The 14,846-nt window shown below is 41.3% G+C and overlaps 2 protein-coding genes across 2 annotated transcripts; both read right to left on the bottom strand.

Annotated features, from left to right (window-relative positions):
* Positions 1–767: 767 nt before the first annotated feature.
* NUDT7 (nudix hydrolase 7) lies at positions 768–4,200 on the bottom strand. The gene is made up of 4 exons (XM_080352227.1): positions 4,103–4,200; positions 3,677–3,830; positions 3,116–3,274; positions 768–1,607 (listed from the first exon to the last, which is right to left on the bottom strand). Exons 1-4 carry the CDS (start codon positions 4,135–4,137, stop codon positions 1,224–1,226), a joined length of 732 nt encoding a protein of 243 aa, XP_080208353.1. The 5' UTR covers positions 4,138–4,200; the 3' UTR covers positions 768–1,223.
* A 1,384-nt stretch (positions 4,201–5,584) lies between these two features.
* Positions 5,585–12,872, bottom strand: LOC308044795 (hypoxanthine-guanine phosphoribosyltransferase-like; the record flags this gene model as incomplete). The annotated part of the gene is made up of 9 exons (XM_080351665.1): positions 5,585–5,632; positions 6,538–6,614; positions 7,291–7,337; positions 8,379–8,461; positions 8,589–8,606; positions 9,149–9,211; positions 10,107–10,290; positions 10,655–10,761; positions 12,855–12,872. The coding sequence occupies 9 exons, from the start codon at positions 12,870–12,872 to the stop codon at positions 5,585–5,587; spliced, it is 645 nt and encodes a 214-aa protein (XP_080207791.1).
* Between the last annotated feature and the right edge of the window lie 1,974 nt (positions 12,873–14,846).

The following is a 14,846-nucleotide window of genomic DNA, read 5'->3' as shown; positions in this document are numbered from 1 at the left end:
AAAAATGATTTCAGAATTGGGTTTCCTAGAAAATCACAATTAGCTATTCAAGGCATACTTGGGAAACATTTTTTGGTAAAAATAATGCATTCTGCTAACATCAGGGCCAACTTCAAGTGTACTGCAGCAACTGCTTAATGCACAAATCTGACTTGTGCTCAGTTACAGCACAGTTCATAGGAATGGCCAGCAACTTTATCACACTTGCATCTGGCAGTGAGTGGAGAGGACACAAAGTGCAAACACCCAGAGGAACAAGTGAGTGTTTTTCTTACCTTATTCAAGATTAGCACTAGGACATGTGATTTGGGAAACACTGAATGCTTTCAACTCCCACTTGTTGCTCAGAGATCATCAGCTGCTTAAGGACTGCTGACTTGTTTACTTGCAAACCACATCTCAAATCCAGCCTAAGTCGATTGTGCTTTTAAAAACATAACCACTTGGCAATAAGATCACGACCACTATGAATAAGCTGCTAGTTGCCCAGAACTGAGGAAACAAGGATTCACAGCACAAAACCCACCAGGTTGGCTGGTAACAGTTCAACTACAGATTTTAATGCTCATGAACAGTCAACTCCACTTTTCTTTCCTTAAAATGACTCCCTCTAGGAGCAGAATGATGTGAACGAGATGCTGAGGAACAAAGTTTACTAAGTTTTCCATAGCCTACAGAATTTCTGTATGATAAATGTTAAACTGAGCAATGAAACCTCCCTCTTCCCTCCACAAGCCCAACCAGAACAAGACTGTGAACACACTTGCAACCTTTTATATTTTTATTGTGCAAGACTGTATGTATGGTGTTGTCCATACGCAGTATGGCGCACAGGAAGAGACAGACCCCTGCAAGTTTTCATATTCTAATCCAAACAGACACAAAGTGGATAAAATAGTATTATCTTATTGCTTAGGTGGCAAACCACAGAAAGCATCTTAGATCACACAAAACAAAGGCAGAAACTGGAAGAGATTTTCCAAATCTGTATATTAGTCCATCAAAAATACCGTGTCCTTTTGGCAGCTCTAAAATAAGTTGAAAACTAGATTAATCTAGTTTGGGCTTGTCAACTTAAAAATATTATTATTTTAAAATAAATTTTGACAAGTTCCCAAATCAGAAGAATACAAGTGTGAAATTCCATCAAATAACACACACAGAAGGAATAAACAAAACCCTTTTTCCTCCTCCACTATAAAATTAATTGCCAGGCCAGTTTGTCATAGATTACTCTTCTTTCTTTCACGTACAGATGCATATAAATTCATGAAGTTATTCTCAGCAGATGAAATTAAGTTGTCAAGATCATAATCAACTTCAAAGGTAGGTCTCTTTCCAAAAATTACAAGAGCAAGAAATACAGCAAAGTGTGCAGTAAGTCCCCATATCCTAAATGACATTTTATGTTCCTGGTCCTCATATGTAAAGCAGTGCATCCTGCCTATGCAGCCAGATGAGGTCTTATAGGGCAACGTATTGTAATGTAAGGGCTTGATAAAGTACTCCAGTGGCACGACAAAAACATGGCTCACTTCATCTGGATTAGGAGCAGCCTGGAATGTATCCTCTATGAATCCCACAACTGGTGTTACCAAGTGATTCATCTAAAAGGAAAAAGAAACAAAGAAAACGAAACACTAAGTTTGTACCAAGTAAAGAATGTTCTTTATTTAAAAAAAAAAAAATCAGATGTTACAAAATTAGTATAAGAAACTTCTGAAATACTCTTAACTGTAATACAATTCGGTCCCTCTAATGGCAAGATACTTATATTGGATTTTAAATATGCTTTAATCAATTTTAGATTTTCTCTTTGTATTTGTTAAACATGATTTTACTCGTACTCTGTTCATCCTGTACAGTCACACAGCAGTTTAAAAGGTTTGTTAGTGTGCCACAAAAATAATCATGCATGCTCTCTCACAAGTCTTCCTTATTTGTTTGGGTGAGTTCTGATTTTAATTCAAATTTTCCAAATCCCCTATGCTTTATCATGTATCTGTATTTATTTTCCTAGGATACAGAAATATTTTCCTATAAAGAAGACAAGGTAGAGACTGACAGGTAAAACTTTTGTGGCCCAAACCCACATGATCTTTTCTATTGACTGAGGCAACTTGCTGGAAAACACTGAAGAGAGTTATAAAAACTAGATCCTTTTTACATATATCCTCTGAAGTATGTGGCTTTAATGTTCTCTGTACAGAAATTATAAATTAAGGAGTTATAAATGCATTTTGCAATACAATTTTAAAACTAGTTCTTTTGCTTTTAATGCAGGGACGATATTACTAACAGAAAGCAGCTAATGTACAAACACAAACAGCAGACATAAAAGAAAAAGAAACTTATCTGAAAAGTCTTTTGAAAAAATAACCCCTCTGCACAGTGAACACACTGTTCCTATGTGACACTGGATGTTGTTATTCAAATTGGCAACCTGTTAATTTACAAACAGTGACTTAGACTCCAAAGACACCTCTAGAAGAAAAGTCTCCTTGCTGGAGTTCCATACAGAACCACAGTCCACATAATCTCCCCTTTCCGCCCGAAATAACCCTGCTCTGAGCAGGGCATTGAGCAAGAAAACCTCTGAGGTTACACCAGGCTGCTGAGGGACTCGTCTGCATGAGTTCTGCCTGTCTCCAAAGAGGGAGACCATACAGCCTGTCAGCAAAATCTGTTCCAGTGTCTGGCTAACCTCACGAGGAGGAGTATTTTCCTTGCATCTCATTTGTTGCTGCTTGTATCACGTTCTCTGTAACCACCCAGGAGGTACTAAAAGAGCACGACTACATGCCCTGCAAGCTCTCTCTTCTGTAGGCTGAGCAAACACACTTCTCTCAGCCACTTCTGTGCGCTCCAGCCCCATCCTACCTTCGTGGCTCTCTGCTAAACTCACCAGCGTGTCCATAACTGACACATCACACCAAACACGGTATCGCAAATACCCAGCACAGCGCAAGAATCTCTTCCCTCTGCTCTGTGGCAACACAGGCTGTGCACGTCAACAAGCGGTGGTTATTTAAAGGTTTGAAAAGGTCATTATCAACTTTACAGAAGAAAAGAACCCAAGCTTATTTCCTAATGGCATGCTCAGTTTGTTGCTTACTTTATCAATTCCAGGCACAAGCCTGCAGATGACTTCCACCTTCTCTGGCTGGAGTCCCACTTCTTCTTTAGCTTCTCGGAGAGCGGTATCAATTTCATCTTTATCAGTTGCTTCACTTTTACCTCCTGGAAAACACACTTCCCCTGGTGATCTTCTCAGCTACAATTTAAAGGAGACTACTGGTAAATATAACAAGTTGTGAGGGGGGAAAACACGAACAAATGCTGTCAGAACAGTTCTGGGGGCTTCGGTTGTTGCCTTTTATGTATGAAACAGAGTAGCATTAAATACAGGTCGAAGCCACTGCATTGTCAGTTTTATTATTAAAGTCATACTAAACATTCCAGATTTCCTGATCTGGAAATCTTCCTTTTCTGCCCCAGGTTTCTGGGTATCCGGCCTTTTTCTGGCAAGCAAATAGCAGAACCACGGGTGTACGAACACACCCGCCCGCAGCGGCCCCAGAGCGCACGTCCAGGCCGGGGCTGCACGGCAGCGATCGCGCCGGGGCCTCGCTCGGCCGCTCGGGCCGGGCCGTGCGGGGGTGGCCCCGCCACCTACCTGCATGGAGCGCACGGTGAGCAGCAGGTGCAGCGTCCCGCCCCGCACCAGCAGCGGCAGCAGCACGGAGGCTTTGGGCAGCGGCAAGTGCGAGAATCTGCCGCCGACATCGAAGTCCCGCAGGCGCAGCCGGGCCCGCTCCTGTACGCGCGTCCTGGAGCAGAGGGAACGGAGCAGAGGGAATGGAGCAGAGGGAACGCGGGGGCGTTTTTCCCGAGCTGCACCGAGCGGGGGACTCGGCCGCCCCTCGGCCCGCGCCCGGCCGGCAGGGGGCACTGCAGGCACCGCCGTCCCTCCCGCACGGCCCGGGAAGGTCTCTCCTCTCTGCCGCCTCCCTTCCGGGTTTTCCCCGCACCGGGCGGCGGGTGCCGCTGCGGGCGGGGCTGCAGCCACAAGCGGCGGAGGAAGGGCTGGGGCCGACTTTACCTTTGCAGCTCGGCCTCCTGCTCCGCAGCCGCCATTGCGAGCACCCCGACCCGACAGAGGACTTTCCCCGTCGCTTCCCGCCTCCCCTGTGACCGACGGCCGAGGCCTCCAATCAACACGCGAGATCTCCTCGGGCTCCGCCTTCTGTTTGGCGCCGGGCGGGTCACGCGGGGGGCGGGTCACGCGGGGGGCGGGTCACGCGGGGGGCGGGTCACGCGGGGGGCGGGTCACGCGGGGGGCGGGTCACGCGGGGGGCGGGTCACGCGGGGGGCGGGTCACGCGGGGGGCGGGTCACGCGGCGGCTGCGCGCGGCGTTCCCGCCGCCGGGCACGTGTGTCGCGCTGCGGGGCGGGCGCTGAGGCGAAGGGCGGGGCGGGAGGGCGGCGACAGCGGCGACAGCGGCCAGTGCCCCAGCCTGCCCTGCCCTGCCCTGCCCTGCCCTGCCCTGCCCTGCCCTGCGCCCGCTGCTGCCACTCGCTTCTGCCCCCAGCCGGGAGAAGCGGAACCCGCGGGGCGGTTTGGCCTCGCCCTCAGAGGGGCAGAGGCGGCGCTGCGGTAGGTACGGGCGCTGCCGTCCGCATCTCTCCGCTGTAAGGGACGGGTAACGCGGCGGGGCACAGCTCCTGGAAGCTAAAGGACATCACCTCCCCCCCGCCGTGGACACAGCCCTAGCTTAGTGCACAACAAGAGGAAATTGACAAGGTCTAAGAGCTTTAGTCACACAGCACAGGTAGAAAGCTGAGGTGTCAGGGGCTGCCTGCAGACTGGTACTGGTGCTGGTGCTGGGCAGTGAAATCCAGCTCCCAGTTCTCTTCAGGGACACTGAGGTCGCAGAAGTAATTTCCCACCATAGTTTATCATCCAGTCTGTAGCATAACATTGCTGTAGTCAACACGTGGTCCCTCAGAAAGCAAGACACAACACCCTAAGTTACATGGAATGTGTAAGAACTACCCAGTGTAGTTACCTTAATGTTTACTTTTTATTTGTTTGTTTCTTTACATTGTGTTAAGCTGAAGAACCAAATGTGTTTTCCACGCAGTATGGACTTTGTACCGTTGAATTAATTAACCCCAAGTCCTTCAATGTTTCTTCAGCCTATTTGTATTGTACATGTATATATTTACAAACACAAGCTCACCTGTAAAAGTAAATGCAGTTCATGTACAATGTGCATAATGTATTACTTCAGGTAGTAAATTAAAACCAAAATGTAATTATGTGCACATGTACATGTCTGAGCTGTGTCCCCTGTGATTCCAGCGGAATATTATGCACATTTTATGGCCAGTATTCTGTTCAGGTTTCACTGAAGCTTGAACACCTTTAAGCTGTTTTTAATAATCTTTATCAGAAAACATATATCGATTAGTAAATTTAGAAAATGTTGTTTTTCAGTGAAAAAAGCACAATCGCTAGATGACTTATTGTTTGTCTACACAGCTGTATGTGCCGCTGAACTGTTGTTCCAGGAGACCGGTGTCAGATCCTATATTTCTCTTTGGCTTTCTCTTTCAGAATGCAGATGTGCTAAAAAAAACCAAACAAACCAAAAATACAACTTTAGTCAATCTTTACCTTCAAAGAAAATGCAAAAAAACATTCAGTCTTATTCCTAGCATTGTAAGGAAAACACACCAGAGCAGTAGTCTTTGTGAGTTTGATTGCAAGCTTACTACTTGCAGTAAAATTGGGGTGATAATATTGCTTCCAGGCTCATCTGTAATTTACAGATTTGTATATTCTGAAGAGGTCAGGTTTATTCCATTATTCAATTATTGTATCCTTCATATTGCTTTGCAACAGCACAAATCCAATATGTGTCTTTAACAGGACTGGGTTGACTTTCAAGTGAAAAACTTTCCCACTTGATCAGATTTAAGAAAGGACTTTTAAAAGCTAAGGAAGAATAGAACAGCTCGTTCTATCAGGTTTGTTGTGTCCAAGTCTACTACTCAGTGCAGTCTAAGGAGACTGTAATGGAACAGAGGGAAAAAGATCTTGATGGAGATGTTATACAGTGTAGAAGGAACCTTCACGTGCAGACATCCTAAAGAGTTGGCTAGGAAAGAGCAACACAGGATTTCACTAAGACAAACATCAAAGTAAAGCCTAATTACAAGTTGCTTTATTTTCAGGGAGGACCAGCAGACTGTGCTGCAGCCATCCTGCAGGATGCAGAATATCGGACCACACGGCTGGGCCACCAGACTTGTGGAGCAGATTCATTAAAAGGTAAGGAATAAACAAACTCTTATGTGTTTATATTGATTTATCAGCTTGACACATTAATAATGCTTTTGCCTTTTTAATGGAGGTTTTTAGTCAGATTTGAAGTTAATTGTTGAGAAGCTCCTCGTGCAAGATAATATTCTTGGTGGTTACCTGTGGTAACAGTCATGTGTAACAGTTGAGGCACACGTGTATGTACTTACGTTCAGATCTCTGAAGTATTCATTATAATCAAGAGCATATCCAACCACAAATTTATCTGGAATTTCAAAGCCTATATCTGTAACAAGATACAATTGTTTTTATACTTGGAGGCTGTAAATAGCTTTTAAGCACACAGTTTGTATTGAACACTTGCTTCAGCTGTTTAAGAGTAATACCTAACAAATACATGATCTTGCTTTCAAGGTACTTAGCATGCTGCTTTAACAATCAGAGCCGTAAACTGATGACGATGGTTATAATCTATACAATCCCCATCAGTTAGTAATACAATTAACATAAGAAAATGCGTTTTAAGAACTAAATAATTATTTAAAACCTACTTATGAGGTAGTCCTGGGAGAGGGAGACAGGGAGTGAGATTTTACTTGTGTGAAAGTAGATGCACTGTAACTCAGTAGGGATTTTCAGTCTGAAAACAAGGCAAGTTTAAAGCAGAGTCAAAACAAATGCCTTTTAGGGTCAAAGCCAAACAACACGAAGGTAAGGTTCGATTCTGTTTCGGGTATTTGGTGACAAATAGCCAAACCTTCACTCAGACTGACTGGGAGAAAAAAAGAAGGTGGTCATGAGGTTTCAGCATGGTATAGCTGGTCATCAGCTTACATTTTTCAATGTATTTTATCCCCATTTCTCTTGGCCTTACTGAAACACACATGCCAGTTTTCAGACTTACTACGTTAAGTGAAGCTATGAGATCATATATTGGACAACCAGAAAAGCTCAATACTTACAGTCTGGTCTGTAACCTGGACTTTGACCTGTCCTTTTAACAAGCAGGCTGTACGACAGAGCAGAGAAGGTTATGGTTTTTTAAAATATGTCTTGCTCTAAGCTGCATACTTCTCCTGCCCCTGCCCACAAGCTTCTACAATCATGCGGTTAAATGAAAACAAGATTATTGTGACAGAAAGGAATAGTGGTCAGCCTTATAATTGAGGAAGAAACAAAAGCTCCGATCTAGGTTCATTCTAAAGGTCCAAGTGACTTTACTTTTTTATGTTTAGTTCTCTTCAGTTCTGTATCCCAAATCGTTATCTTTTCATGTAGCAATGTATCTACAAACTAGAACAGCATGGACAAGTAAGCAAGTTCAAGTGTCATGTAAAGATTTTAACGGGGAGGGAGGGAGAAGAGGACGAGCTGTGCAATGGCACTACAATTTCTTCCACAAAGTGATATCCATTCTTGCTTTCCCTGTGCATTTCTGAAGAAACTGAGAAGCTTCTGGACAGTCACTGGGAGGACCATAACTAATATATAAAACAAGAAGTGTTTTCTTAAAGCATTGTGGTTACTTGACAGAGACAGGAATATTCCCCCAAAAACCATTTTCCAGGTCATCTAAAAGCAGATCTAGAATAGAATGGCACTTGAAGTCATCTTGCAAGTGCTGACAAACTCTTAGATTCTGAAAACCTGTATGACTGAGGATATTAAGAAAAATTTGAAGTGTTGTGATTCAAGTATTGAGGCAACTGAGAAGGTGTTAGGAAACCTATGGAAAGAGCTGAATTTCTTTCAGACATAAGGAGGTAAAAAAACAGGGAATCCAGACTTGATGGACTATGCAAAGAGAGCTAGGGAGCCTTGTTATTCGTTTAACAATGAAGGTGGTAGTGCGTATGTAAATTTCCCAGTTTAGTAAATACTCAGTTTTTCAGCAGCTGGGTGGGGGTTGCTTCCTGCTTTTCCTTCCTCTTCCCCAAAACTTCAAACTAAACAAAACCAAACACCCACCAGCGTACACTGACTATTCACCTAAATGATTTTGCTATACCTTCTCATTACAATACATTAGTAAGTGGCCATATCATTATACCTTACGACTTTTACCATCTTTGGTTCGTTGTCTTTTAGTTTTGAAAGCAGCGCTTTCATTGTTCTACCAGTCTCAATAATGTCCTGAAAGAGATAGAAAATAAATTAACCTCTGAGTCTGAAAGAAAAAACAGACTGTCAGTGCATATGCAATATGTGGGAGAAAAAAGTCCATGTTGTTCCCTCCCTCCACACTCCAGTCTTTACTTACCTCTACTACTAACACGTTCTGGAAAAGATCATGTAGGGAGAAAAAGAGAAGGAAATATTTACATGACAACATTCAGTGAATTATACAGCCTGGAAAAGTTTGTACTACAAACATGAGTTACTTGTAAGTTGCAATTGATTTTCAAAGGAGCTTGTCACTTAACTACTTATATTATTTTAGTGCTTTCTCAAGAGTCCTTCTGTAAGTATTTACGGAAGCATAAAATACTACTAGAAAGCCACATATGTCAGGTTTTATGTAGTATTCTGTGTATAGGAATAGCAATCTAGAACCATACTGCATGAGTCCGTTTAAGATGGTTCGTTTCTGGGGGCTGTGGGATAAAATGTGGAGTAGGATCTTTAGAAGCATTCAGTACTGATCGCTTCAAGTTTCCACTGAGATCTGTGGGAATTACTCACTGTTTCAAAGCATGGCATTTTAAATCAGTATGAAGTGGCTGTGAATATGTAGTATCAAAATCTTAATAAAGCTGGACTTCCTGGAAGATACACACAAACTGTTCTTTCCCCTTAAAAGCTGAAGATGCTAATTCATACCTTCCCATTTAGTGTAGACAGTTCCTCACCAACAATACTGATTTTTTCTGTCGGTGAATCATTCTAGAATGAGAAAGAAGAGGGAAGTCACGTAAAACATGCTCAGAAGTGTTATCTTGTGTGTGTGTGAATGGTGTGCTGCTTTTGCTTTTCGTCTGTCAAATGACACAATTTTACACAGCGCTGCTTCAGTAAAACAGCTTTTAAGTAGCTGAAAGCAAGAGGAGAGAGTTAAGTATCAGTGCAAACAGATCTTTGTGTGGAACGAGAGTACATCCTTATTCATGGAACAGACACCAGTGCTTTCAGCTATTTTTGCTACTAGATATTTGATTCAGAACTCCACTAAAAAATTATAGGATATTGTAAATAGTTGTATTTAGTATGGGGTAAATATTGATCAATGCACAGAGCTCCAGCCTTCAAAGAGGGGAGAAGTTAAAACACAAAAATATAGCACAAGTAAGTGCTTTACAGTATTTGTCTCAGGCCAACTGTGAGTGTTTCAGGCACGAGATACCTGTTTCCCAACACATAGATTATGAAAACAAATCTCTCCAATATTAGCTAAAGGAATTAAAAAAATAATGTAGAGAGAGACAATGAGCAAGTCTCTGATGCTAAGCTCCTCTCCATAGTCCCTCCCACCAAAGGGTGCCATGGTAAAGACAGTAAAACCTGTGTGGAAGCTTTGGGCTGGAGAAGAGGACATTGGAGACCTGCGCCTGGCTTTATCAGGTGTCCTGCTATATGTTAATTCCAGTGAATATGCAATATCTGTCTGATCATTGGGGCAGATCGGTACATCAGTTGCTTTTCAATATGTAATAAATTGAGTTGCTTTGAACAGGATATATGCATAAACTTGATTTTTGTGGAGTTTTCATGTAAGCTGCCAGTATTCAAAATATCAATCTATGAGGAAAGTCCATTTCCCAAAGAAAAGGAAGTTACTTACACAGTAGCTTTTTATTCTAACAAAATCCACAGTAATAGGCACAGATTTATCACCATTTTGATTTAGTGCTTTTATATGGTCCAGCAGATCAGCAAAGAATTTGTAGCCTCCTTTAAGGACACAGAGTGCAACGATGTGGTGGCTTCCCATATCTTGCATGATATCTCTAGCCAAACGTTCTGTCCTGGAAAGAAAAAACAAACAAACAAAACCAAACAAACCACAAATACTGTAAAGCGTTTTGTTTATCATATTTGTTTTCTATGTATTAAGCAATGTTCAAGTTAAAATTCTCCACTTGGCATACTGGTGATTTAATCCATGTATTTAAACAGTGCAGAGTAGGAGAGTTTAAAGATATTTGAGATAATTGGGAGGAATCCTCTCCATAAATCTCGTCTTGTATAGAGCTCCAGAACAGAAGTGTTACAGCTGCAGAGTTTCCATGTTTCCTGTGGGCTAAGCGGGCCAGGGCCTCAGTCTCTTCATTTGGTGGGAAATGCTTAATTAGCATCACTATCGCTGCTCTTTGTTGTTTACCCTCATACCTGTCCAGGATGAGTCCATGAGGAATGAAAACTCTTTCTAAATCTTCTTCATAATGCTTAGGAATACAAAATAGGTTTTTGTTGTAGCCGCTTTCTTCATCTCTTATCTGCAAGGGAAAGGGAAATAGCTCTCATAGACAGAGCCATGCATGAAAAAACCTTCCAGTCTCTGATAATGTGGAGAAAGACTCCTCTGCCCATCCCTCAATAATGTGTCCAAATAAAAATATATCTGAGAGTTTTGGAACTTTCTGATAGAACAATTTAATCTGTCTGATGGTTCAGGAGCCAGTGTCCTTGTCAGAGATGCAAAAGGATAGATAACTACTTTGCCCCAATCTTTATAAAAGAAGTTCTCATCCATCAAGTCATTAAAAAACCCCAAACAACACAATTACTGCTATTTATTTTAAATTTACCATAAATAGCTGACTTCATTTAAAGATAAAACTACAGACACAGGTGTTAACAAGAATTTCAAATAACAGATTATCACAGTACAAAGCAACATATATAGAATCTGAACTGTATTCTGCAAGTACTCAAAATTGAGAGGCCTTGATGTTCCAAGTTAGACTTGCTGAGTAGCCTTGCAGTTGAGCCCTGGTTATGGTGGCAGCACTACTCTTTTGGCTGGTTTGGTTACTGTTTTCTTTGTGGCCGAAGTCAGTGAAGCGAAAGCTTAGTGAAGGATTGTTTTTAAATTCAGTTTGTTTGTGCTTTATTAATCTTGGAAGAGGTGCTGGGAGTTACCCTGGAATCAGCTGTAGATCAGGCTAGGCAGTAGCATCCATGAGCAGGTTGAATGCAGTGCAGAACTGCTAACTGCTGTTTGAGTGTTACATTAACCCAGCTGGCCAGTTTGAAATGGGCTCGTTTCTGCCTGTGTGAGGTTGCTAGTGGTGACAGACGAACACACATGCAGGGAGTGGGATACTGTCAACAGGAAGCACTGACAATAGAGTATAATTAGAAGCATTGGTCAAATTCAAAAGAGTGTTTATTTGAGACTACTGGAGCACAGAAGCTTAATTTTCATTTGGAATACAGAAAAAGCACCTTTAAGGATAGTCACTGAAATGATAAACAGTTTTATAAGTGCCTTTTATTTTTTCCAAATCCCCATCTCTATTGCACTCTGCATAACTGCAGCTTAAATGCAATGACTACACTACGTGCAATTTGAGCAGTTTTTCTTTTGCCCAGTCATGATAGTCATTGCCATATTTAATGGGTTTCAGCCTTAAAATTTGCTTTTGCAGTTATAAATTGGGCTTTCATCAGCACAGTGAGTGCAAGTTCAGCCTTGCTGCCAATGAATTTACCTCCCTGCTGCATTTGATGGGAGGCACCACAACCAGTTCAGCGCAAGTGAGGGACACGCTTTAACTGTGTTAATGTAACTATTGAATCAAGCTAATATTGAAGCATAAGGTGTTCATAGTGATTACTGCTTATAGCTACTGCAGTGGTGCAGTTTAGTACCTTTTATTTGGTTAACAATTATGCTCGTTGAGATTTCTGTGCAAACAGCGCCTACTACATTAATATCTTTCTTTGCTACTATGTGAGAAGCATTTTTAAGGTCTGCTGAAAGGTTCATGAACACAACCTTAAGTATTGCATCAGTTCGAGCACCACATCACCATAGCAACATGCTGCATGTACCTTACAGGCTCATAAAAGCATTTGTATTGTGGCACATGCTAAATAATATAGCAGCATCACATTATAATAAAGCAATCTACTAAACTATCACACAAAGTCATTAAATTTTTAAATAATGAGCTTATAACTTGAGGAATTATTTGTTTAATTTAGATCCAATCTCATCTGTTGCTCATTTACTGATGTAGGTTTCTGAGTTTAAGGGTGAAAAAGCAACAAAATGAACTACAACAATTTTGTATTGTAAAGAGATTCATAAATAAGTATTGTTTCATCAGCACAGAATGAAAGAATATTAATAGAGTTATATTAAAGTCAAATAAATCATGCTGTAAGTTTATAAAGTATTGAGTCTATTAAGATGCCTCTGTTCTGAAAGCCAGTTTTTCTCCTGAGTAAATGTAAGAAACGAGGCCTTTCATTAGTCGGTATTTTGAATGTTCTACTACTTTTGCTGAAGATAACCTCTTTCCCCACACCCAAAGCTCCCTTCGATTCAATAACCAAATATGAGTGCATTGTGCTTTCTTACCTGCAGTCCATGCGCCATGATCTTACTTGAATTATGCTATCAGAAAATGAGTTGGTTATTCTTCCTGCAGTTTGTCTTGCTCTACTTTCATCTTGCAGTCAGATCATGACCTGCTTCTGAAAGGTCACAACTGCCATCCTTCCTACAGGAAGAATTACTTCCTTCTTCTAATGCATTGACATCACAATCCCGGGTTCTTACTTAATCAGATTAACCAGAAATAAAATAGACATGTCCCTGCTGTAACCAATCAGAGTAAAGGTACGGGGAACGAGGGAGATGCGAAAAGGAAGCTCATGCATCAAATTTGTGGGAAGGTCTAGGTAGTGTAGTGTTTTTTTAATTGAAAACACCAATCAGATATTTGGTTGTAGCAGATGGTGATTCAGTGGTAGATGTGTAGAAGGTGTTTTTATGTTGTGTTTTTAAAATTCTTGTCAAAAAATCAGTCTTTGAATAAGCAAAGCCATATTTTTAGAGGTAACTTGCAGCAGAGGTCTGCAGCTGTTCAGACATGGGCAACCCTGTCTGACATTCTTCCAGGTCATAAAATGAGGGGGTGATAGTCCCAGTAACATGCTTCACATCATTTCAAATCAAATGATGCTGACATTCATTGTAATCTGATTACTTTAGTGTACCAAACTGCACTATTATCTGGGATTAACATGAAAATCTTAGATTTCCAAAAATTAATCCTACTAATGAAATGAGCTAAAGCCAGCCTGCATGCAACATGTTACAGAATGTTCTTAGCAGCTTGGGTACATTTTATTAATTCCCCCAGTTCCATGTTTTCTTGGAGAGAGAGCACATTAATGAAGGAAGGTTTTTCTCATTTCTTTGTAGACTTAGAGATACTCTTCAGATCTTGGCTGATATCACTTGGGATAATTCAATATAGGAGCCCCAAGTTGTTCTTTTCTAAGTTAGATGTTTCGAGTAAACCGGTGCACCAAGCAAGTCGTGTATCAATCTGTTGCCCTCCTCTAATAATAGGAGACTGAAAGAGCCAGTTGTAACCCCTGCAAACAGACTGGAGATTCATTAGCTCAGCGCTGGTAGCTTGGTAGAACAGCAGCCAGTCGATACAGAACAACATGCTCTTTGTCCTTTTATCTGTTCCTTCAACTGCTGCATCAGTAATTAGATTTTCAGGACATGATTTTGCTGTTTACATACCTGTTTACAGACCTAAGTTTGTTAAAGAGTTTTACATTGTATTACAGTTTGAAGTAGCTGCTCTTGAGACTGCTGCAGTGACTTTAAAGGTCCTTAAGAAACATTGTATAGGCACTTATTAAGTCCTGTCAGGCATTTCTTTTTAATTATTTTAAACCAGAATACAAATACACGATATTGGATGTTTTCTACAACTTTTCTGTTAAATTACCGACAACATCGGAGAAAGTGTCCACTAGAGGGAAGTCTCTACCATGGAAGACAATACTGCCAAAGGGGAAGAAAAACCTACATTTTATTAAGCAAACTTTCTAGACTAAGAAGCTCTGTGTTCAGTTCATAAGTATACTGATATCTCACCGAAATGCAAATACAACCAGGTAATTTAAAACAGGCATCTTAAATATTTAGATCAGTTCTGAGCTTGAAAATTGTGGATTCCAGGAAAACTGCTCTGATTTGCATCACTGAAGACTTCTCCCATGGACTCCCTGTTCCAAGTGGCTGGTACAGCTCTCAATGAAAACCGAGCACTTGTATTCAGTGGCTGATGTGCTATTAGGAAACCTGATTAATACCCTTTGAAATGGCTCAACTTCAGTAATTTGAAGTCCATCCTAAATCTATTATTTTGTTTGTCATTTTTAAGTGTTAGATAAGACCAACTGTTTGATTGGTTTGCTAAAATGCTGTTTGGAAAACCACACTGCACATCCCATGGTAGACAGTACATGTTTGCAATGAGAAATTAGAAACAATTGCACAGTTTTAACTCTTTATCATATCTACTCCTGTAGATTATGTAGCTCT

Source organism: Nesoenas mayeri, assembly GCF_963082525.1.
Source record: "Nesoenas mayeri genome assembly, chromosome: 12".
NCBI lineage: Eukaryota > Metazoa > Chordata > Aves > Columbiformes > Columbidae > Nesoenas > Nesoenas mayeri.
This window is presented reverse-complemented; position numbering and strand designations above follow the sequence as displayed.